This window comes from Scleropages formosus, chromosome 2, assembly GCF_900964775.1.
Source record: "Scleropages formosus chromosome 2, fSclFor1.1, whole genome shotgun sequence".
NCBI classification, from domain to species: Eukaryota; Metazoa; Chordata; class Actinopteri; order Osteoglossiformes; family Osteoglossidae; genus Scleropages; species Scleropages formosus.
Genome location: NC_041807.1, coordinates 11,958,831 through 11,984,275, shown reverse-complemented (window position 1 = coordinate 11,984,275; position 25,445 = coordinate 11,958,831). Strand labels below are relative to the sequence as shown.

Below are 25,445 nucleotides of genomic sequence, written 5' to 3'. Positions count from 1 at the left end.
TCATTAAGGTTCTGCCCTTCAACCTTTCCAAACCTCTTTGCCTCATCACTTCTCCTTGCTGTATGTTTGTCTGAAATTTCCCGCTATAGTGGTTCTGGATGTTGCCTAGGTTCACAGCCTATTGCCACAAGACCTTCACCTGTCAATAACAGCACGCTGCAGGGGATCCAGGCACTAATGTACCGTGGTCCGTTCAGACCACCTCTCCATAACTTGACCTTGTTGGAAGTCACAAACTTCCTTCCACTATATCATTTGAAACACAAGGATATGTAAACAACATGCATTAATGCTATCTTGTATAATAGAGCTTTAGTGTATGTTTTTTTTCACTGATTTCAGACATTCACATTGAAGTAATATTCATTTAGAATAATGATATAAATACAGTGCAATATTATAGTTATATTTTAATGGTGCGTTTTCTCTTTAATTTTTCGTAAATTTCTACATCCAGTTTCCCTGCTTTCTCACTTTTTCCCTGGCCAGCCATTATAAATAAAAGTAACCTGAAGAGAATCGCAGATGAAACGTTCTGTAAATAAAACAACATTTTTTGTGAATAAAACACAGCCGCTGATAGATGCACTGTCTCGGCCAATGAGAAACACGGATGCCCAAAGGCAGCACAGCCAGCCAATGTTATCATCATTGGGCGTTACGGCCCATCATTGGCTCCTGTATGTCTGTGGCCTGTGGAGACCTTGGAGGCTCCATACTCTGGTGGGACAAGCTTCTTCTCTTTCTCACATAGACCTCTTTGCCTTCCAGTGGTAGACAGAGCTGTGTCTGCTGAGGTTGAGAGACCCACCTTCATTAGTTGGTTCATTATCATTGTCAGAGAAAATGAAATGACAACTACAAATGGATTATGGGGGCTGAGAGTTTGACTTTTGTCCTCAACACCACCCCTCTGCCTTCTCAATTCTGGCCTGTTTGCAGGACTTTTGGAAGATCTGCTGCTTCTCAGACAAGAGATGCCTAGTTTACAGATCGCTGCGGAGGACGAGTGCTGACTGGCCCTGGGGACAGGGCAGAGTTGGGTCTGTTTGTCCTCCGCGGTTATTGTTTTCGCACCTGGCACCATCTGGGTGCGATCCGTCTCAGATGTGACTGCTTGTGTGTGCCTGTGCACACGTGCCTGTGTGCACATATGTCTGAACATGCGACATTTCCTCTCAAAGGCTGATGGATTGTGAAAGGGCAGCTGCATGGTGAGGGGTGACTGCTGGTACTCAAGGACATTGAAGCGACAGCATTAATCCTCGAGTGAGACTGATCAGAAGGAAAAGGCCACATCAGTGTACACATGGACCTCCCTGGTAGCCCTGCTTTAGGTTTCCAGAAATGTGCTCATTCCTTTGTCTGTGTCCTTTAATGTTGTCTTCTGCCCTTATTGACTGTGTACTTCTTTGTGGTTCCTTTGAGTGAACAGGAGTTTCCTGTGATGCTATGCTAAGCTGGGGGTAGCAAGAAGAGGTGTGCCAGAGACGTTATGGCTGCTTCTCTGCTCCACATTCACATCTGCAGACAACATTCCAAAGGCCTTTGAGGAGGACTTGTGTTCTGGTCTCGTTGACAATAGCAGGAGACCATCAGGGGCCTTAATGTTTGAGGAACAGCATGTTATCAGATCAGATGTCCACTAAGGGGCCCTGCTGTTGTACCTTTGAACGGTTTAGTATGATCCCAAGCTCTGAGGCAGGGAAAGTGTGTCAAACTGAATTTTTAACAGTCCAAACAAAATTCTCACTCACTCACTTGTGTTCACTGCTTTTCCATGCCAGGGTCACAGTGCTCTAGAGCATATACCGAAAGCACAACTCCCAAGACTCAGGAGGGGTACTCTCTCGATGGGACAGGAGCGTATCACAAGTAAAACCTGTCAGACAGCATCTTTGTCTCTCTCCTTCAGTGCTCACATTACATGCATGGTTTGATGGAGCTTGGTAAATATTTTCTTTAACAAATTTGATCAAGCCAAAGTACTGGTCTCAAATTGTGGACATGGATGACGAGTAAAGTTGAGCTGTGAGTAGCACCGTGAGTAGGTCCCAGGTTTGAATCCCACTCCTGCTGTAATATCTTTGACATGGCTACTTTCCCTGAACTGAAATGGTAAAACAATGTGCTGTAGACTGCATATGGGTACATTTATGTAATAATCAATGTAATAATTATAAAAAGTGATAATGTGATAATTCTACAAAGCGACTTCCAATGAACTCTATTTAGTGTTATCAGCCCACACACCTTATTCACCAAGGTGACTTACACTGCTTGATACACTACTAACAATGGGTCAGTCATCCATACATCAGTGTCACTCACACACTTTACAGAAAGAGAAAATGAATAGTAATAAAATGAAAAATAGTAAATATGTAACGATAAATAAAAATGACATAAAGCAGAATTTTTATATAGTATATAGCAGCTTTTCAAAGGTATCCACAGGACCTGCCTGTCTCATACACAGTGTGTGAACAAAGCTGTCTGTGACACACACACACACACACACACACACACACACACACACACACACACACACACACACACTTTCTGAACCCGCTTGTCCCATACGGGGTCACAGGGAACCGGAGCCTACCCGGTAACACAGGGCGTAAGGCCAGAGGGGGAGGGGACACACCCAGGACGAGACGCCAGTCCGTCGCAAGGCACCCCAAGCGGGACTCAAATCCCAGACCCACTGGAGAGCCGGACCCGGTCCAACCCACTGCGCCACCGCGCCCCCTATTCTGTGACATACATGTCGGGTAAATTAGGAGTAATACAGTCATGCAAGCAAGTTCCCTCTTTTAATGAAGGAAGTTGCAAGTTTTTTTAACCGAGTGTGAATTTCATGATTCATTCACCACACCTGTGGCTGGACTCAAACTTCAGTTCATAACTTGGCAGTATGAGGTAGCCAGGCTTGCGTGTGTGTGTGTGTGTGTGTGTGTGTGTGTGTGTATGTGTGTGCGTGAGAGAGAGAGATATGATTGCAGTGGCAGACACTCTTGTTGTGCTTGTTTAGTGACCTTTATCTGTGGTCTCCCTGCTGTTTCAACGATTTGTGCGCCCTCCCCCAGCTAAGCTCTGCTGAAGTCGACTGTTTAGTTGCTGCTGTGAGGTTGTGTCAGGGTGGGAAAGCCCTGTCTGTGTGCTGCTACATTTACCACGGTGTGGTCTCCTTGGTGCTGCCAGTGTCCTCTTTTCTCACCATCCAACACTGTTATGGTTGTTTTTTCGCCGGCCTCTTATGCGATGTGTTAATTGTTGTTCTGCTATACACCACTTTCAATTTAATATGAGCCTTTGGTCATAATGTTCCAGTAAACACCGCCGGGTACAAGTGAGTCATGGGGGGACTTGGCATCAAATGTAGGACATGTACATTTTGCTGGACAAAACAAAACAATACTGACACTTTACAGTTTCAGCTCGCTTTGCTTTGCCTGTCTGTGTTAAAAGTCTGTCACATTTTCTCGTTCTTGTCATATCAAGTTGTCGCTTGTTTCCAGCTCTGCTATATATAACTGGTGCCCTGCAGAGCACGGTACTAAATGAGGTGAAATGGATGGAGTCATTGAAACAACAGACCCGCAGCCAGTGTGACTCACTTCTGCTCCGCTAGGGTCCCGCTGCGTTTGGGCATCCCGCTTTGCTCCCAGCATGCTCTGCGCTTGCCATAAACTCCACCATGCTGCTGGGACAGGTTCTGACTGCTGGACTGGCTTTGTTATGGGTCTGAGTACTGGGCTACAGCGATAATCCCAGTTGTGGTCCACGTGGTGAGATCCAGGTGCATCTTCCCTTAGCGTAGCATCCTGAACCTGCTAGCGTTAGTGCTTGGGTCTCGCAGGCCTACCTTCCATATGCGTGGTACTGCTCACCCCACACCACACTGGCAGCGGCCTGTTGGGATTACACTGTCGCCACTGAATATAAGATGTCCATGCCAAAGCACTAAAGCATTCACACATCACATCCCAAAGTGACACACCAACACCACGCAGAGTGAGCCTGCAGCTCTCAACAGCGCTAATGATCGCGCTTCCGGGGCTTAGCTTGCTGTGAGCCGTAAACGCTGCTCTTGGTTAATGTTGTTAACCTTTCTTAAAGGCCACTTTGGTTGGACATCGTAACTTAATATGAGCGTGAAAAGGTCTGGCATTAGACATGCAGGCCACGATCTTCGGCGCCACGTTCCCTGCCGTAGGGCTGCGAGCGCATTGACGGCGTTTTGTGTGCCGTGTGCTTTTTGCACACAACTGCCTGTTTCGGTGAGTGGAAACTCTTGCCTACTGGAGCACCAAGCGTGTCTCCGTTTTCTCGAGCCTTGCAGCGGGGAGCTCGCGACTGCGTGCGCCCGTTTCGTCGCCCAAATTAAACACTGCAGGCTCAGATCTGACAAGGAGGCAAGAACACGTGTGGACGGCACAGTGCCTGGGTGGTGTGAGAGGACGTGGGTTTGATCCCTGTTCAGTCTGTGTGGAGTTTGCATGTTCTCCCCGTGTCTGCATGGGTTTTCTCCAGGTGCTCTGGTCTCCTCCCACAGTCCAAAGACGTGCTGTTCAAGTTCCCCCATAGTGAGTGACAGAGAGAATGTGTTCCACTGATGTATGGATGAGTGACCCATTGTATATCTATATCTGACCCATAGTGTATCTAGCAGTGTAAGTCACCTTGGTGAATAAGGTTTGTGGGCTGATAATAGTACAAAGAGTTCATTGGAAGTTGCTTTGAAGAAAAGCGTCCGCTAAATAAATAAATGTAACACGGGTTGTGGTTGTGTGTGCATTCCCGCTTGCTGTGAGAGTCGGAGGGTGCAGACCGTCTCCACACACTGCCAATTGGTAATTCGTTTGCAAGCCGTCGGCGTCTCACGCAGTTGCACTGCACTTTATTTGTGGGAAGGTGATGTGTGGCGACAAGTTAGACAAACATACATGTGTTCGTGCACCGCTGTGTAAACCCACATTTGTTCAAATGATTTGTACCCATGCGCTGCAAGTTGTCGCAGTGGCTGCAAGAATTAAGTGGAGAAATTAATGTACGTGAAGCAATCCGCTGGAAAGTAAATGTGTAATTTACATTTTGCTCGTACGACCATTTATTTTCTAGATCTAGTTCTTCAAGTATAGACTAATTTATGAATACCAGAATTAAGAATGTAATGTAGAGATCTCTAGACACAGAGCTACATGAGGAGACCCCATAAGAGGATGCCCACAGCTGTCTTTGGGGCCTCTCCAGCAGCTCCGATTCACCGATTAGAGATTGGAAACTCAGCTTCTACTTGGTCACGAGCTTCAACAGACTAAATCAAACACAATTTAAATTCCAAATTACTTTTCCGCACTATTGTTCTACTTGACCTGCGTTAATCACCTGTGTGTGGGGAGAGCTGGTAACGTAGGGGTTGGAATTACTCCCTTTGACTTCACACATCGCAGGTTCAATTCTCACCTCCAACTGTAGTACCCTTCAGCAAGGTACTTATCATGAATTGCTTCAGTAAAATTACCAAGCTATATAAATGGGTAAACGATTTTAAGTACCTCGAAATGATAAGTCGTTTCAGCGAAAAACAGTGGCTAAATGTAACCTTGCACTTCTCTTTTTCTAATGAAAGTTACCATGTTTGGGGGGGGTTCTTCTGACATGTGAGAGAGAGTTTCAGCTTCAAACTGCAGTGCACTGAGTCAAACACTCGAGACACTTCTTCTACGAGAATATGTGACCATTTTTAGATTTTATGTCATGGAACGCAATCTGGGCCCATGAGCTGAAAGCCTATTGACGTTCAGTCTCCCTGTCCCTTTGCAGAGCAAGCTTTATTCTGTTGCTATGGCAACCGCCTCCCTAGCATTAGCCTCATGTAAGCATGGCTGATGCTGTGGATAGGCAGAGGATCGTGTCAATGGACCTTCAGTAGGAAGGCACCTATCACCTCGGCGCTTACTTGTTTCCTCTGTGCACCTGCAGCACTTCCAGAGTTCTTCACTTCCCTCAGGTGCAGAAGTTTTGATTTTTTTTTCTTTTTTTTTATCATCCAGCTGCATTTCCTCTGCATTTACTGGGCAGCTTGATGTGTGTGTGACCAGACAAGAGGGATCCTGCAGCTGAATGAGATGAACCCTCAAAGCTCTGAGAGATTAATTCACTGAGGCACACACACACACACACACACACACACACACACACACACACACAAAAGCAAGCAGTACCCTCCTTGGTGCAGCAGAACACCAGGAACGTGACATCTATCACCTTTTGGTCAGGCTGTTGCTCTTGCTGATTTAGATCAAGGCCAAAAGCTTTAGTTGGGAGCCTGACCTCTGGTTCGACTCGCTGTGTGGTTGTATTTGTCGTTGGCTCAGATCTGCGGTGCAGCACGGCTTCTCGTAGACACATGGCAATGAGTTAAATGTGCAGGCTGAAGAACCGTGGAAAGGAAGAGATGGGAATGTAGGTATGCAGTATTAACTGCCATCTGTTCTATTAACAATAGCAAATGTTTCCAAATCGTAACATGTATTTAAACACATACGCTTCCTTTTTAAAGCCACTGATGGAGACAAGGATTAATTATGATTAATTATGAGGATAATTATTTTTTGTTTTGGATTATGCTGTTTATCCACCATCCGCATAACAAAGCTGTTTGTACACATGGAGGGTGGAGGATTATATTGTGTGGGGCACTGATAAAAGTTATTCTTTCTGTTATTTTGGTGTTGGTGCTGCCGATGCCACCTTCTGATATGAGTGGGATGTAAACAATGAACTCAGCACTGTGGTCAGAATGTGTTTCCTAGAATAAACAACAGCATGGCTCATGCTTGGTAGGCCATTGATGGACATGGAGGATCAGATCTGTTATGGACAGTACCAGAACCCGGTAGCTTACTGGAATGGTGTCCATCTGAAAATTCAGTATATCTCAAGTGTCCGCCTTTATATTTCTATCAAACCACAACCAAAATTCTGTTCATGGTGAAGTTGTGGAAAATGAGTGAATTATTCGGGCACATTTCGCAAGGAAATCTATTGAACTGGTATTGGCTACAGCAGAAGCTCTTCCTACAAATATGTGAGTGACTCGACTGTGACTCGGTCTGGATCGGAGCTGTAATGAATTTTGGATGACTTGGTCCTGTTTTTTTGGAACGTGACCTTTTCTGTCCAACACTGTAACCTTTCGCCCTTGTGCTGCGCTGTTTTGAATCTTTATTTAATTCTCATTTTCTTAATTTTTCCGTACGTTTTTCTCACCCAATTCTGTTTCACTGTGTCGTTCATTAAGAAGAAAATGTGCGGAAATCCCTTTGTAACCCTTTCCAGTCTGATGAGCTTCAGCAGCTCTTCTCCTGAGGTCTTCTGAAGTCCCTCTTGTTTGGGCCACGTTGCACATGGACAGAATTCTGCTGTGAAGAGGAGGTGACCAAAAAAGTGCTGTTTTCCATATGACGGGGCGAGTCGAACCCGCACCTGAACTCAGTGGAACACTTGACTCCAGTTACCCTCATCTCAAGATGCCTTTTTCCACCGTTGACCTTGATTGTTGAAACCGCTTGTTCGGTATGGGTAGGGCAATGTACATTGTAGGGTCTTTTTTATTGTTACGACTTGGATGAAGATCCAGTCACCTTTTAGGAGCTGTTCATGCAGAAAGCCAGAAGATTCCAAAGAGTTCACAAACTTATTCTCTTAAGGGTGCAGAGTAATCATGAATCAGGTGTGGCAGTGGAGTTTGCTGCCTGTAACGTGGGCACAGGGCATTCGGCATCACACACTTGCTGAGGGCTGGATGTACAGACGTTCAGCTTAAGTGTCAGTGTGTCTCTGCCAGGGTATACTGGGAACAAGTGGAAGGAACCGCTGCAGTGGCGCCATGTAGCGCACGTCGATCCATTATGTGTCCCTGGCACACACAGTGCCCGCCCCGGTCACGTCACGTCTCAGATCTTCCCCTTTGTACTTCTCATGTGAGTAGTGGTGTGATGGAGAGGTCAGCCCCTGTGTCTGCAGCTCTGGCTACATGCCGTGGGGTCACGACCATGTCACCATCCGTTACTCGGGGAGTTCTGGGCCCACGCCACTGACAAGGTGATCTGCCGGAGACTCAATGAATGCAAATTACATTTGTGAAATGGGCTGTTTCTTATTTTGTCTCATAAAAGCGTGGATCTCCATTCAGCAGCAGGAGACCCCATCTGACGGAAGGTCTTTGTGGGATTGTGGCTTTTTCGACTCGCTTGCCTCATGAGGACTTTTTGTCAGGACCATGGTGCCGCCCACATGTTTGTCCCTGGAATTGGGTGTGGGGTCTCACCGGTGTGAGTGTTCTACAAGCTGTCATCTGTTCCATTCTGATGGGACATCAAGTGGCAGCACGGTGGCACGACAGGTAGCGCTGATACCTCAAAGCACCCTGGCTGAGTGACTGCACGTAGGTTTGACTCCAGCTCAGTCTGTGTGGTGTTTCCTGTGTTGTAACTGTTCACGTGGGTCTTCTGCAGGTGCTCTGGTTTCCTCCCACAATCCAAAGACAGGTGTTTCAGGTGGATCTGTGACTGTAAATTACTTCTAGTGTGTGTGTGTGTGTGTGTGTGTGTGTGTGTGTGTGTGTGTGTGTGTGTGTTCTACTGTATAAAATGAATGAATGACTTTAGGAAATTTTGTGCAGTGTGTGCAGCACCTCAGTCACCTCAGATGAGGGTGTCAGCTGAACAGTACATAGAACTAAGTAGAAAAGCATCTGCTAGTGGAATGAATGTAAATATCAGGTAATTGAGGTATGCAGTGCTAAACCTCAAGGTGGCGCCGGTGAAGAATGTAGAATGCTAGGTTGCTAGATCACCGGAGGCTGCAGCGCAGACACGTTTCCCTCTTAGCTGCACAGCCCAGCCTTGGTGCTGCTCATGTTGCAGTCAGGCTGTTTGGGACTTGTGCTTGTGTGTCCTACCACGTGTTCCACCGCTCCTGCATCTCTCGTTAAGCCACCTACGTGGGTGTTTGCGGCGGGAAGAAGGCCACCAACTTGTCACTCTAACTTCATTAATGACACTGCTGTCATTTGATTGTCTCTAGAATGCCTCATTAGTGTGTCCCCGGGGCAACCCTGAGCCGCCCCAGTCCAATATAGCCTCCGGCCTTGTGTTTATGGTGCTGTTTGCTCTCCGCCTTCATTAGGGCCCCTGTGTGAGAGGCGATGGTAATGAGCTCCTGCAGCTCTTTGCCTTGTTTTCTCACACACATCCAAGAACCCTTACATGAAATCACTGTGCCCAGAGCGACATCTACCTGTGTGGAGGACGCTAGCTCTTCTGCAGACATGCCAGGAAAAGAAACCTGGGTACGACTGGGTGGTTACCATGGTGGTTAAGCCATACATGAAAATGCCTGGTCTGGCTTGAAAGGTCGCACTCGAATGTGAGCACCAGTATGGACACTGGAACCTGAAAGTGACCTGAAGCCCCACAATGTGCTGTATTGAACACTGCCACCAGTGTGCTTGGCTTCTTAAGTGAGAGTGGTGTGGTGCATGGCCAGTTGGGACTTTCTGTGACATGTGTGTTTTTTTTTATCATAAGTGTGATCAGTTGTGATCGTGAAGCACTGCGGTTTCCTGTTGTTAAGCAGTTCCCACTGATTTAACACTGGACTGGAGAAATGCTGTGTGCCAGTCATATGGTCCAGATGAACCATACACCTGTTTACCCCAGACAGGACCCAAACAGCCACCTGATTTCATGTCAGGAACTCACGATAGTGCGTTGTTCACCTTCACATTAATTTTTTTGCTAGATTGTGATCTTGGGTTTGCTGTGTGTCCCGTGTCGCAGTTTACCATAGCCTACAGGTTTGCTATGGAGGTGCATGGCGGGCTGTGCCTGTTGTGCTTTGGCGCTGATCTCATGCGGTGCCCTCGGCCTGCATGTGGCTGTGGAGGCATTCAGGGCGTGGCCTGAGGTCAGCCATACGCAGCACTCCACACAGTGACAACGCGTCCTTCAGACACACAGGCCTTTGTCCCCGCAGGGGCGGTTGGGACTCCAGAACAATGTGTGTCTGTCCCGCATTGGCAGCGCTCTGGATGTCACCATTGCTGGGCCCAGTGGGAAGCTGGCACTGCGACCTGCTGGCACGTACGCCAGGGAGCCCCTGCAAACCCTTGGGTTGCACATTCTGGAGCCCCCGGAGACACCTGTTGGAGGAGCGCGGCGCTGGGCAGCGCTCGGGGAGATGTCCCTGAGGTCCTTAAAGATGAACGTGGGTGTTTCGGCCGAGCGCTTCGGCTCCCTTTGCCGGAGGTGGCTGGCACGCGTGCAGAGGTGGGTCATGCTGCCTTGTCGTCTTTCCTTCCTTCTCTCCTTCACGATTCTCCCGCATCAGGGTGTCCACGAAGCGATATACTTGAGAAGCACTTGTCTTTCATTCTGTCCCGAAAAGGGTCCTGGTTGTCAGGTTGTCCATTTTCTAGCAGTTCGGCAGTAGAAGCAGGACTCTGGACACCGGTTACGCTCGCCTATCAGTACTTGCCGTTCGTTTACCGGCCATGTCGGGCGGGGATGAGTGAGTTGGCCACGCTGTCAGTTGCGGGTCTTTCAGTGGCCTGATCACTTGTGCCGAGGTGTGAATGATGATGGGAGGCTCATTGTGTGCTGAAGATGGCTGCTGACCTTTGTCGTGCTGTGCTGCTTTTTTGAGTTGTGCTACCTTGCATGCTGGAGGAGCTCAGATTTGTGTGTGTGTGTTTTTGTATGAGGCGCAGCACGCACACCTAGGCTGCCGAGTGACAACTCTGACATGGTTGCGCCAGGAAACGCTCAGCGAAATGGTGCGCCCCTATTTTTAGCGTGCGCCAAGGTTTCGCTGTCGCGGTGCAGCGTTAACTCAGCACCCCCTCGTGTTCTTTCTCTCCCAGCAACGGGACCACCAGCAAGATGAACGGGGCACTAGAGCATGCAGACCAGCCTGACCCAGATGCTATCAAGATGTTCGTGGGCCAGATTCCGCGATCCTGGTCCGAGAAGGAGCTGAAGGAGCTGTTTGAGCCCTATGGTGCCGTGTACCAGATCAACATCCTGCGTGACAGAACCCAGAACCCACCACAGAGTAAAGGTAACAGCAAACACTGGACCGGGTTGGGTCCTCTGTCACATTTGGAGAGCCGGGCCTTGTGCCTCGCGACGCCTTGGTAAGGGGCTCGCAGCGCTGGGAATGAGTGTGCGTGTTGGGCTGCATGCTGTTTCCTAGCAGGATTCGAATCCTGCCACGGTTACGGTCTAGCCGAGGCTCTCGCCCGGGGGGAAGGGTTTATCCTCACACTGTTGACTTTGTGGTGTAAAGGAGCGCAGAATGCATATTGCAAAGACATGGCACTGACGCTTGCCCTCCCCATGCAGGAAATGAATTTTCCTACAGCTGCAGTTACAGGTACAGTTACTGGTACAGTTCTCTTTCCCACACACAAGTAGCTTAGTCAGCAGTGACACTAAATGTTGGCTCTGTCAGTATCCTTTCCATTTAGAAAGTTTAAATTACACACAAAGAATTTTTATTTTTAAAAAAAGAAAAGAAAAAGAAACACTGTCACTCAAACCACTTGTTTTTGTCAGAGTCCCAGCTGTCCGGAACCTATCCCAGAATCACTGAGCACAAGGTCTGGGGTTGCATCTTGAACGGGATGCCAGTCCATTGCAGAATAGTCCCCCCCCCCACACACACACACACACACACACACACACACACACACACACACACACACACACACACACACACACACACTGCAGGTAATTTAGAGTATCCAATATACCTGAACTGCATGTCTTCGGGCTGTGGGAGGAAACTAGAACTCCCGGAAGAAACCCAGGCGACGGACATAGAAAGAACATGAAACTGCACACCGACTGAGCTGGATTTCATCCTACACGCTGTGAGTTACTAGTGCTACACACTGCTCCACAGTGCCCCAGTGTTGCCTCCTAAACAAGCTCATATATTGCGAAGACTACACTGTTATGGAAAGGTGTCATAATGTTACCATAATTTTAATTTATTTAATTATAGCAACTTTATAATACAATACAAATCTTAACGTGTTGAATGTAAGACTAGAAACCCAGACCTGGGGATTCTGATCCACACACCCCATAAGAGCCACCTTTTATTCAGACCGAGTTCTTCATTGCTGTACGTGTATTGGGATTTTTACTGTGATTTACTATGATTTACATGTATGATTACAGAGAGAGATAGTTGACCAGTTTCTATGGATTTGCATTAAACCAGACGAAACATTATAAATATTTTATTTACATATCGGTCATTTAGTATTAAATTGTTCAGTGGCTGAAAATGATGAGGTAATACAAGTATTCATAAGCTGTCTTTGCTTATCTTTTCAGCACCTCTTTACTCTTTAATTGTAAGGTACGGGGTTCTCACCTAATACAGTCACATTAATATATTTGAATTAATGCACAGCGAAGGCTGAGTGATGAAAGCAGAACAGCCTTCAGCCCAGGAGGACCTGGGTTTCAAAGCCCCCATCTTACACCATTTCATTGGCTCGGCAAGGACTTCCAGTTTGACCAGTTTTTTATTTCATGCAATGAAAAGGGCAGCCTTCGCTGCCGAGCAATATTGATCAGAAATTGCATGGATGTTGTGCCACGGTAGCCAAGGAATTGGGCCGGTACCCTTGTTCTGCAGCTCTCCTTCTCCTTTCTGTGGGTGGCAGTATCACACACACACACACACACACACACACATTTTCAGAACTGCTTGTCCCTTACGGGGTCACGGGGAACCGGAGCCCTGGCAGTATCATTGTCGGGTAACTATACAATTGTCACAATGTCACAGCAGCGGCAGGACAACGTTTTGTGTGCAGCTGCTGTCTCTGTTTACATTAAGCAGACTTCCTTACCAACTGATTTCCCCTAAACACTTCTTGCTTTTACACAGCAGGTCAACCAACAGTTGCGATTACAGGTGATATGGGAGATATTGCCTCCTCGAGCCCGGCAGCTTGGCAGTCAGGCTCTTTGGTAAATCATACCCATTAGTGGTGCGGTCTGGTTTTCCGTTCGCCTGGGAAGAGTCCATGTGGTTAAACACACAGCAGAGTGATGCAGGTCAGGATGCAGGTGGTGTGGACCTGATGGGTCTGCAATGCTTCACCGAACCTGGGATTTACAGACATTTTCATCAGAAGCGAAATGACAGTTATTTACCCATTTACATGTGGGTAATTTGTGGTGGAGCAGTTCACAGTAAATACTTTGCTCAGTGGTGTTACAGCATTCAGACCCCAGCTCTAACCACTACACTCCCTGCTGCCTTTCCCAGTGGCTCTGGATCAAGATCATAGTTGTGTGGGGGTTAGTCATAGACTGTGTGTGTGTGTGTGTGTGTGTGTGTGTGTGTGTGTGTGTGTGTGTGCGTGTGTGTGAGAGAGAAAGAAACAGAAACCTACAGTGAGCATCCTTCCACATGGGATGGGTTATGAACACACACCCAAGAACGCGGAGAGTGTAATATGAGGAACACGGAGAGTGTGTGTGTAAGTGAATAGAGTGTGTGGGCTAGTCACACTACATAGTATTCATTGTAAGTCGCTTTGGAGAAAAGCGTCTGCTAAGTGAATAAATGTAAATGTAAATCTAAGTGTGATACACACACAGTTCCAGACGGGGCCGGATTTCAGTATTCATGGGCCCACAGCGCTTCTGCTCCAAAATGTGCAAAGAGGAGCTAAACGAGTCATGAGAAGCACTTAAAAATATTCTTATGTTAAACTATGTGACCAAGGAAAGAAATGTTCAAAGGAAATGCATAGAAATTATGGAATAATACTTTTCAAAAGTTTTAGTTGTAGTATTAGTATTTGTTCTTCACAGTCTCCCCCCCCCCCCAATTTTTCCTTATTTCTTCTGCTTTTGAAAGTTTTCCCTCCTTTGCTTGAAAGTTTTCCCTCCACGAAAAACTTCGTCAGCCCCAGGTGTTGAGCCCATAGTGCCTCATGGGAAATCTGGCACAGGCTCCAGGTTGAGGCAGGGCTTTTCTGGTTTTCTACACCAGAGGAGCAGGGTTCTGTTTTGGGGGTGTGGCCAACAGCCCCGCCCCCTTCCCTCGGTGCCCCGCTATTCATTCCCAGCCCGTAGAACCTTTGCAGTCCCAGTTTCAGCAGGTCCCGGCCGCCCGCTCCTCCCGCACGTGGGCTCCTGTCCTCCGTGGGCTCCTTCGCGGTGTAAAAGCTCTCGTCAAGCACGCCGACATATTCCCCCATGCACCTTCCTCTCGCTCTCCGTCTCTGCAGGCTGCTGTTTTGCGGAGCGCCTGACATTTGATGGCTACATGTGTGGGAAATGCACGTCACCGCCTAACGTGCTCCCTCAGCTGTTCCTCCTCAGGCGGCCGTTTTGCGCCATTTTGTTTCATATTTGATACTCGGGGAACGTTCTCACACCTTCCTCTTTCTCCCTCTCTGTGTCTCTCTCCTCAGGATGCTGTTTTGTAACATTTTATACAAGAAAAGCTGCTCTGGAGGCCCAGAATGCACTGCACAACATAAAGACCTTATCTGGGGTGAGTGTATATGTGTGTGTGCAGCCTGTGAATTCAGCCCAAAGTAGATATGACCCTGACAGCCCCCCTCCAAAAGGACTTCCTGCCCCCCTCGCTTTGACCCCACATTCCACACTGCATGTCACTCACCTCCTTCTGCAACAAGGACCCAAGAGGTGGCTTTTTGGTCACTTGTGTATGATAAGAGCAGTAAGCGGCAGGTTGGGGGGGCGGTCGCTATGGAAACTATACAGTGGAATGTATTCAGGATACACAAAGTTCACACCTGCTCTTTTGGTAATTGACAAAGAAAATATGGTAAATGCGATCAGAAGTGCATGAGCAGACCGTCTCAGGCTGTGTCCTTTGCTGGGATGTCGGACACGGGTGCGGTCTGGTGTGTCCGGTTGTCCGTTAGTCTCGCACATTATCCGTAACATATTATTACAAGGGTCGTGCTTTCAAACTGCAAAGGTTTAAGTCTCGTTCTGTCTGGTGTCTCGTTTGGGGCGGTAACTGATTTAAACCTGCGGAAGGGTAAATGAATACAAATGCAATCGATGTGCTCCACCCGCCGTGATGGGATCGGATTCGCAGCTGCTGCCCCTAGTACGAACAGGCGGCTTGTTGGCTCAGAGGTTCGAAGGCCTCTTCTGTCTCTGCCCAGAGCGAGGGCTCCCGCGAACAAAGTGGAACAGCAGTTTTGGTGCCTTTTCTTAAATGGACAGGGTTTTTATTGCTCCGTGGAGGTTAAACGGCCCGTTGCTCTTTCATTCGAGCTGGAGCGAAGTGAAACCCATACAGACCAAATGGAGCAATGTTGGTAGAACGGCCGTGTCACCGGCAACGGCTGCCAGCTGACTGCCTGCCAGCCCCTCTCGCTCTCTCTGAGCCTCTGGATTTGGCGGCGAGTCCCGCTGACCGGCGGCCTGTTTGTTTTTGCTGCGCCGATGCCATGCGCCAGGGCCCCCGAGGGTGTGTGAGTGCAAGTCCGGGTTCTGCCAGCGTGCCTCAGAAGATGTTTGCCAGACAGAAGCCCCATGCGGAAGCCCTGCCAGCCTGTCAGATGGAGTGTCCTGCACATCCCCCATCGGAGTGTTCCCTGCTTGAGAGCTGTACCGTGCTCCCCTGCAACTTTTACTTCTCCTTCCCCACTCGAAGGTATTGTATGGTGTGTGTTAGACACTGGGCCAGTCAGTGGTACAGTGGTGTAAACTGTCACCTTGCGTTCAGTGGATCCAGGCTCAAATCTTAGCTCTTGCTGCGTTACCCTTGAGCAAGGTACCCTGAACAGATACAGTCAGAAATGTGCACCTCTATGAACGGATTAATCGCTGTCAGCGAGAAGAATAAATGATAAAAATTATTTTTTCATGTTTCGTGACTGTCCCACGTCAGATACTGAAAACCTCGTCAACTTATGCAGTGCTGCCCCTGACTGCGCCCCCCCCCTTCTGCCACATCGACACGTTCACAGTTCAGCGCCTCCACAGTAAGCGGCGGCCTGCTATGGTCTGAGCTTTTTCCCTCAAACCGTCGACGGCAGCGTGAATCTAGGCTACGTCCTTCGCCACGTCCTCCAGCTGCATTTGCAGCTTCGCTCTCAAAGCGCTGGAGAGAAGTTTAATTTGCAAATTCCCTTGAGTGGCTTTTATTTCCTACGTGTGATGGCGTGAAAGGGACCCTTGGTTGAGGCGCAACCAGTCAAGCACCGATTCTTGGCCAAGAAGATATTTATTGGGCCTGCACTAGACAAGCAATGGACTGCATCTCTTAAAAGCAACGCTTCAATGTCCACCACTCTCCCCCATCCTGGTGTTGGTGACGGGTTCCGAAGGTGCTGCAGGTGTTGCGATCAGGGTGAGTTTGACACCAATGGCCACGGCCAAGCTGCTGGTTCCCACCCATGCAAGGGATCTCTGCTCTTGTGCTGCCAGAAGTTTCTCGTGCTGGTGTCTGGCACCAGCCCTGGGAAAAACAGATGCAAACCTTAGAAATTATGAGTATTTCCCTGGAATGCATCATGGAAGGCCTGATGTGTTTTTTGGGTTTTCCATGTGGAAGCTAGATGGGTTTCAAACTCCTGTCTCTCCCTGCAGACCCCCAGCAACCCTGGAAATGAGGAATTTGTGCAAGTTTTTTTTTCCCCTCTCACTCCCATGACTGCAATGGTCACGTGTCTGTGGAGGATGTGGCGCGCACACACACACACACAGGGCTGTGCCCCTGCTAGGTGCACTGTGTGTATTCCTGTAGGGAGGCCTCAGTAAACAGCACCTGACAGCAGAAAGATACCCCCAGCAGCACAGTCATTATGGAAGCTCATTATGGGGATCAGTTTAATTAGGGTGCTAATTGCAGGTGTGGCATGCTGGTGCTGTTGCCGGCAAGAGTGCCGATCACCAGCCCGCCTGGGGAGTGCTGGTTAGGGCCTGTTAATGCCTGTAAGCTGTTCAGAATGCCCTGGTCACTCAGCAGAGCCTGTGAACATCCTCTCTCACACGGGGGCTCTGCTGCTGCTGCTGGTTTTGCTTTGTCTCCTCGTTGCTCTGCACCCCCCCCTAGGATGGTGCACCACCCTGCACCAGTGTTCCACATCCACAGACCGTCCAGGCTGCTCGTTTCCAGCTCTGACCCAACTGGGAGCCTTGGTGGGAATTCGAAGGCCTGTGGAAGGAGTCCTTCATCTCCATAGTACAGGGCTGGTGGTAGGGTAGGGGTGGGGGGGTGCAGCAGGGCTTCTCTTGGACTGCAGTATAAAAGTTGCTGATAAGCATAAAGCAGCGATCATCACCCATTCTTGCTCATCCTCAGGCATCCTGCGTACGCACTGCCTAACCAGTTGCTGTCGGGGACCAACGGTGACTTTTTACACCACTTTTTGTGTGTTTTCTAGAAGGGAGGCCTGCAGAAGACAGGCTGATGTGCACCTTAAAACAGAAAAATTTTTAATATTCCTTTGCAGATGTATATTCATGCTCGTGTTTTTCAGGTATTCCTGAGTTTTTGTGTGAACATGTGAGTGATGAGCCTTCGGTGACTTGTGTGGAAGGACTGAAAAGAGTAATATTTTACACGAATTTATTTAGCTGCTCATAGGAAAACCTGCAATATTATACTGAGCTATTTAACAATGATTTGCCCTTTTATACAGCAGGGTAGCTTTTTACTGTGGCAATTCAGAGTAAGTAGCGTGTTCAGGGGTACTACAGCGCGGGGGATTTGAACCCAGGCAGTCTGATTGCACTTCGCCACACTGCACCTCTAACTCCTACAGTACTCACATTACCCTGGTGAAGGTTTTTCTGCTGCTGTGAGCTGGATGCCAAGACGAACCTTGTCTTGCGGAGCAAATGCTCCAGGATCGAAAGAGCCCCTCGAGGCGACACCTAGTGGCCAGAGTTTGAAAGACTCGTTTGATGATCACACCGACACATTCAATGGAAACAGCATAAACCCCTCCTGAGAGACATACTGTGAGGCTTATACGTATGAGCAACACCGGAAGGTTCTCCGGACACGGGGCGGACGGTCACTGGATCTTCTGATCGGATTGAAGGGACGGTTGTCATTTCCAATGGTTCCAGCGCAGCCATATCCAGATGTGGAGAGCCCTTGTGGTACCCAGGGGAGCAGTGGCGCTCGGCTGTGAGAGATAGGTATGGGCCATCCTGTTCAGGAACCTGACTCAATTGTAACCATGTTTTTTGCTCAAGGGATCAAGGTCTGTTGGGCTCCCAGCTGTACAAGTGCCACAGCTGCAGTGGTTTCTGGGTAAACCTCTGGCGTGACAGGAGGAGTTCCTTGAAATGCATAAGCTCTGCGATGCCTTGTTTGCAGCTGTTATTTTAGAAACAAGTGGGATGATTGATAGTGCTGTAAGTGGGCAGAATTACTGTCATTCTTCTCTTCGTAGGTAAAAGGAGCATCTGGCAGACGGCACATGCAGGATACACCGATTACATTGACCAGCCTGTAAAATGCTTATTCTCAGGTTTCAAAAAGACAGAGCAGTCAATCATAATTCTGTCAATTCGGTCCCCTAAGGAGCCTGTCCCCCACATCCTGCCGGAGCCACACAGGATCTGACACATCTAAAATTAGGTCTTAAACTTAACTCTGGGTTGGTCTTCTCGCAGGTGGCTGCAGTCTAAGGTCCAGTAAAGGATGTTTCTTAAGCACCTGATCTGAACTTCTCAAGAGTTGCCCTTCAACCGTTGTTTATAGGCAACTTGGGATCTACCTGGGGTGTTGAGTGGATTTGAGCTTGGATTTGGTAGCTGTTGCATTTGCTCTCGGGTTTTTTCTGTTAATGTTGGTGTCTCTCTTCTCTACCTGACGCTGTCAAAAGTTCCCATCGACAGCAGCACCTCAAACCGACCTGGGGCAGAGTACTCTGTCTTTACTCCTTCCATCCCTACAGTACTATACTCTATCTGTCCACAGATTGCAGAAATTCTGTTTTATTAATCCATTTCTAGTTTTTTAATTTAATCATTCAGCTGACGTTTTTCTTCAAAGCAGGTTAAAACGTTAAGCTACCTACCATTGTATTCAGAAACACAGAGATTCCTTATTTTGCTGGGTTTCTACAGCCTTGTGTCTCAATGCGATGGAGTGATGTCGGTCTAACTGTGTGTGTGTGTGTTTTCCAGATGCATCATCCCATTCAGATGAAGCCGGCAGACAGCGAGAAATCAAACGGTGAGTGATGCTATGCAGAAGTGCAGGAAAGAACAAATGTGCAGATGTTTCTATGTGTGTGTGTGTGTGTGTGTGTGTGTGTGTATGTGAGAGAGAGAGTGAGTGTACCAGCTATGACATCTGTCCCAACTTATTTTCACATATACCTCAGTGTTACCCTCAGCCTCATGCTGCTCCTGCCCACACAGATGAGCTGAACTGGAGAACTAGTTCATAGGTTCGAGGGTGCATTGCAGGAAGCACTATCTGGGCTCTCAGACCCAGTGATGCAGTGGTGGGGTATGCGGCACATGTTTGAGCACAGCAGACATCCTCACATTATTCCCCCATGTGCTGTTGTCCTTAGGGACTGCTCTGCATCTCCCCCTTCATCTCTTGTCCCAACCATCTTGGCCATATACACACTTCTTGGCCTCTCTGTTATTTCTGCGTGGCTTGGAGATCTGCGCTTTATTATTAATAGTTTGTCATTTCTAACGGAGGCCATCAGGGTTGCAGTGAACATTTTCTAAGGTCCATTTTGAGCCCAGACTCTGAAAGCTGGTGCTTGTGTATGAAGAAAAGTACCCATTTCCACTCATTTTGACTCTGTGCAAATTAATTACATCGTGGAAACTCCCTAATCTTTCTCAAGGGTGATACTCTGTGTACAAAGAGATTAAGCCTTTGAAACAACATTTATCTTTTGCATATCCTGATGGTTTGTTTAAAAATCCACCAGCAATTCAAACAAAATAAACCAGTACGGTATTGATTTCCCAGAGTGCATCAGCCCCCTTATCTCCTCGGCCCTACACTAAGAGCTGGCGGTTTCCTCATTAAAAATGAATTGGATTAGTGTCACTTCAAATGTGTCCCTTAGATACGCTCATACACTCTCTCTGACAAACACACACACACACACACACACACGCATGCTGACTTTCGCTCACAGTCACACACCCAAAAAAGCGGACACCAAAAATTGGCATGTAGACTGGGGTTAATAAGAACATGGGGGAGCTGAGATGGGGGGACATGAAGCTGAAGGTTTGGCATATTGGTGACAAACAGAACGTGGCCAGAGGATCATCTGCTCCCTCCCTCCCTCTCCCTCCTTCCCTCCCTCCATCCACCTTAAATCCAAATGGCTTTATTGGCATGATGGAGTTGCTCTATTTCTACTGCCAAAGCATAGCAGACAATCATGTACTGTAAATACCAGGCAATCATGTACTGTGTGCACTAAAATTAATAATCACACAGACTACAGTCATAAAATGGCTATTAACTGTGTGGACAAATTAGGTTTTGTTAATTGTGTCCCACTTGCTGTCCCATGGGGGGTGGTACACTGCCACACATTGTACTGCCAGTTTGCTGCTCTCTCACTTTGGGCTCAGTCGAACAGACACTTCTTCCATGTCAAGGACATGGCCAAGATATGGCAAGTATGATTTATTTTACTCAAAAGAAGTTGTATGGATCTGTGTTTGTTTGAATCATGTTCTAATGAAGTCTTGTTCAGAGCGGTTCCAGTCGAACCTCTGTCTGGGGTATGGTCTCAGTGGCCTGGCGGTGCTCAATCAGTCTGGACCTTATTGATCCAATGCTTTGTTTTTTCACGCTGATCTACCGGGGTGCGCTGACATGTTTTTTTGGATCCCTGCTATGTGTTTGTGTTCTGGCACATCCCACAAGGTGGATGTGGTTTTGTTTTGTGTGGTGGATGTGTTATAATTTGATTGACTAATTGAATTTGTTGCGTTCGGGTCCTAACGCTGTTCTCTCTCTCCTTCTCTCCATATTCCCTCTCTTTGTGGTGGCACCACTGCAGTTGTGGAGGACAGGAAGCTCTTTATAGGAATGGTATCGAAGAAGTGCAACGAGAATGACATAAGGGTCATGTTCTCCGCGTTTGGGCAGATTGAGGAGTGTCGGATCCTGCGAGGACCAGATGGACTGAGTCGAGGTGAGATGTTCCCTTTCGGCACCCACCCGTCAGCACTGTCAGATGGTGTGTTTCAGCTGTGCTCACACTAAGGGCTGCTTTGGGCAAGGCAGCCTTTGCTCTCCTTGGTGTACACACCCGTTTCGGGTTCTCTTAGCTTCCCAGACATTTCTGAGTGCTGTTGTCTTGTGTTCCCCTCCAGTGCTGCCTCTTCTTTCAACACCGCTCTGCCTCATGGTGTAGCTTTCCCGCAACTACCCTAAAAACATACGTCACGCAGGAGCCTGTTCTGCTCTGTATTGCTCTGCGGCACAAAATGCACTTTTATTTCTCCTTTTTTAGAATGATTCTCACACACATACATACACAGTTCACAAAGTCCATTATGGTCATATTTAACATTCGTTAATGGTAGACATCTGTCTCCCACACTGCAACTCAGCTTTCCATGGTCCTTTTCCTCCCCTCTGAGCATTCTGATTCTCTCTCTTCTACCTTCTGAGCATCCTCTCTGCTCCAATCTTGATTCCAGCGAAAATGTTGTCCCCGTTCATTTATTTATTTATTTTTATTTTTATAGAGCGCTCTTCTCACGCAGTGACACAGAGCGCTTTAACACAGACATAAGGCAAGAAAAACAGATACAAACAAAGAAGACAGTCGACTAATGGCTACCGTAATAAAGTACTGTTATAGAGATGTAAGTATGCCTACTGGCCACCGAGGAAAGGAACAAAAACTCCCAACTGAAAGTTGAGGGAGAAAAAACCTCTGGAGGTCCACGGGCCAGTGGTTGCCCACCCCTCCTGGGCATTCTAGAAAGTAACAATTGTAAGCCAGTGTGTAACAAGTAATAATGATTCTGTTGCTAAATGGCATCTTGGATCCCCAGCTCAGCATGGAATGGCATCTTGGATCCCCAGCTCAGCATTCATGTGTTTCAAACTCACAGGAAGAGCTATGCAAGGAAATGTGACTTGGAGGAAGTGGATATGTCTGAATCAGTGTGTGAAGAAAGCCAGACCACAGTCCCAGGAAAGCTGTCAAGGGCAGCCAGGCTCCTAGAGTGCCCCCCCCACATGGTCGTTAAATCCTAAGGATAAATAAACTATTAACACACACAAATATCATGTTATGTATTAGGACTTTGTTAAATTTTTATACTGCACTGTTATTTTATGCCAGCACGGTGGCGCAGAGTTGCACTGCTGTCTCACGGCCTCTGGGTGATGGGGGACAATGTGGGTGGGATCCCCGCTTGATCTGTGTGGAGTTTGCGTGTTTTCCCCATCTCTGTGTGGGTTTCCTCCCACAGTCCAAAGACAGGCAGTCTAGGTAGATTGGTGATCCTAAAGTGTGTGTGTGTGTGTGTGTGTGTGTGTGTGTGTGTGTGTGTGTGTGTGTGTGTGTGTGTGAGACTACCCGGTGATGGACTGGCATCCTACCACAGGTGTACCCTCCTCAGCCATGTGCCAATGCTTCCAGGATAGGCTCTGGGTCACCCTGACCTAGACAAGCAGTTATTGAAGTTAGGTCCACTACTTTCAATTTCATTTCTAAATATGTTTTCTTTTGTTTTCTACACCACTAGAATACTCACGTTAAGTAAAAATGAACTTGAATAGAATTGCAAAGAAAATGTTTTTGTAAATAACCACTGATCTTTTTTTTGTAAAACTGCTGACAGACACACTGAATGAGTTAGTAAGAAGTACGGGTGCTCTGCAGCCATGCAGCCCACGGACGGTGCAGCAGATGTAGCAGTCGTCATAAGTCCAGGTCATGATAAATTGCATAAGACATTAGTTGAGGACTACCTGTAGTTTTCTATATAAATTTGGAACGTGTGGTTATGAAGCTGTCCTGGGAAAAGGGCAGCAGGGCACTTTTTCGCATCAGAAAAGAAGCCAGTGCTGAGCTTCTCTTACTTTTACTTGGCAGAGTGCATTTCTGAAACACACACACGACAACATTAACTGAAAGTTCTCCTTTGCATTGTTCACTTTATACGAGCACTGGTTTAGGTTCTACTCCACAAACAGGATTTAATACACCCACCGTAGAGTGTGTCATACGTACATGATGAACCACCTCCCCAAGACGTGACCAGCTTGGACACAGCACCTGTTGATGAGAGCAGCTGTACATGTGGCGCTCAGAGCTGAGTAAACCTCTCATACACATTGTGGAAGAGGCCTTGAAGGTCACATCACCTCCACTCTCTCGCTCTGTCCCTCCTCTCGGCTTCCGGTGCCATTGTGGCTGTGACTTGATCGCCTTGGTTCCATCCTGGTTCCATCTGCACTGGCTTCTTGGCTGTTAATGTGTGTGTGCGCATCCAAGAATCCAGTTTGAATAACTTTGTTTTAGTAAACCTGTCTTCCTCCCATTGTTTCTGATGCTCGATCTGATTCCTTGCCCTCCTCCTGGAGGTTTGAGGTAAGCATGTTTGGGGTCCAGGCCAGGTCTGAATGGGCTCCAGCTGATGCACCTGCCCTGGAAAAGGAGGATTGTAAACATAATATAAATGCAAATGAGTGATAGTCCAGTTGGAGGGGGTGGTGGCCAGTACTGGGCTTAGGGGCAGTAACCTTGCTGTTACCCTGCATTGGAGGTTTAGTGCGGGGCTGCCGTGTACAGGAGCATTTCTGCCCCTGAGACTCTTACTTCTGTTCCTGTTGTTGACATTTAGTGCTTATCGTTGTTCTGATCGCGTCGCCCTGCTGTGATGTGCTCTCCATAGGATGACTGGGACATATTTTTAATGATGACATGTCCAACCCTCTTGTCTTGTTTTGTTTTCTCGTTTCCCCCTTCTTTCTGTTCCCCTACAGGCTGTGCGTTTGTCACGTTTTCAACCAGGGCTATGGCACAGAATGCAATCAAAGGCATGCATCAGTCACAGACCATGGAGGTACTGTATCCCTCATCTGTCTCGCTCTCCATCTCTCCCCTGTTGCCTCTCTACTGGTATCAGCTTGGTGACCTCATGGTGATTACCCTGCTGCCCAGTGTGATTACCCTGCTATGTCATACTTCATGGAACAAGGAGTTGTGGTGCTCTTAGCATACATTAAATGTAGTGTTGGAAAAATTAGGACACAACCCATTAGATTATGTACGTGTGTGTAATTGTGTACATTCTGTTATGAAAGGTGTTTCTGACTCGGATGTGAGCACTCCTTTGAAGCCTGCAGAAACTGTGCAGAGAACAGAATGATGCACATCTACATATGTATGCATGTGTACCTGTTCTGTTTGCCAGCTTGGCCCACCAGCTTTTGCCACTGTGTCTCTCAAAACTGCAGCATGCGATACACCTTCTTTTAATTCTGCTTTGAAATTGAGGTTTACAAGTGAAACCTTGACCAGGAGAAGGTAAAGACTGTAAAGCATTGCTTTCCTCTTTCTGAGCCTCTGGTGGTTCGAATGAATGAATGAATGAATGAATGAATGAATTCCCAGAGGGAAATTCTGCTTAGTTGCAGCATTCAACATTCAACACACATACATACAAACATACAGAGAAGAAACACAGATAGGTTTTCCTGTAGGAAATGGCTTTATGCTTTTTGTTTTTTTTATCCCAATTTAGAAAAGTAATTACTGTGGACAAAACAAGCGTTTCTAAGGAGGGGTAATTGTCTGTCTCTTTTCAATCAGACTGTTTTGGTTCTATTCAGTGAGATTTCTCTGGGGATGGGGGTTCTGTAGTCTTAGAAGCTCTCTGTACAGGAGAAGATGGAGATGAGGCCAGAGGATGCTGTAGTGCCAAAGAGCAGAGCTGGTGGAGAATTATTGTTCAAACACTGATGATCAGACACTGCTGGAGCCAGTTTTGGGCCAGGGGGTCACGTGGGTGGGACAGAGGTAAATAACAGCATGTTTTCAAACACAAAGTAAGATTTTTTATTGAAAAACATAGCTGCTGATGAAGCCCTTGTAAGAGCAAGACCCAGTGATTAACTGTGGATAGGCACAAAACCAACAACAGAAATGTCTATATCCAAAACATTACCCAACAGTGACATTAGATCGTCCTGATGCTGGTTATTCTCTTTTAAAACACTCTTCCATCCTTCGACCAGCTGCCTTAAATGCAAGTGCTTGACTGTCCATTAAGTCATGTGCAGCTGGTCTTTACTGTTGTGAACTGCCCTGGGGCCAGCAGTAAAGTCCATGCTCTATGTCCATCCATGCTCCATGGCATGGTGCCACCATCCACAAG

The 25,445-nt window shown here is 47.5% G+C and overlaps 1 protein-coding gene across 10 annotated transcripts in view; it reads left to right on the top strand.

The window, feature by feature from the left end:
* Positions 1-25,445, top strand: part of LOC108931513 (CUGBP Elav-like family member 2) — a 76,683-nt gene that overhangs the window by 34,890 nt on the left and 16,348 nt on the right. For 9 of the 10 annotated variants that reach the window (XM_029248563.1, XM_029248578.1, XM_029248574.1 and 6 more), the window contains 5 exons: positions 10,937-11,133; positions 14,522-14,604; positions 19,239-19,287; positions 21,104-21,238; positions 24,052-24,131. In XM_029248563.1, coding sequence (XP_029104396.1) covers positions 10,937-11,133; positions 14,522-14,604; positions 19,239-19,287; positions 21,104-21,238; positions 24,052-24,131 — 544 coding nt within the window. Of the gene's footprint in view, positions 1-10,122; positions 10,344-10,936; positions 11,134-14,521; positions 14,605-19,238; positions 19,288-21,103; positions 21,239-24,051; positions 24,132-25,445 lie in introns of those variants that run through there. The other variant, XM_029248589.1, reaches the window with a different exon arrangement.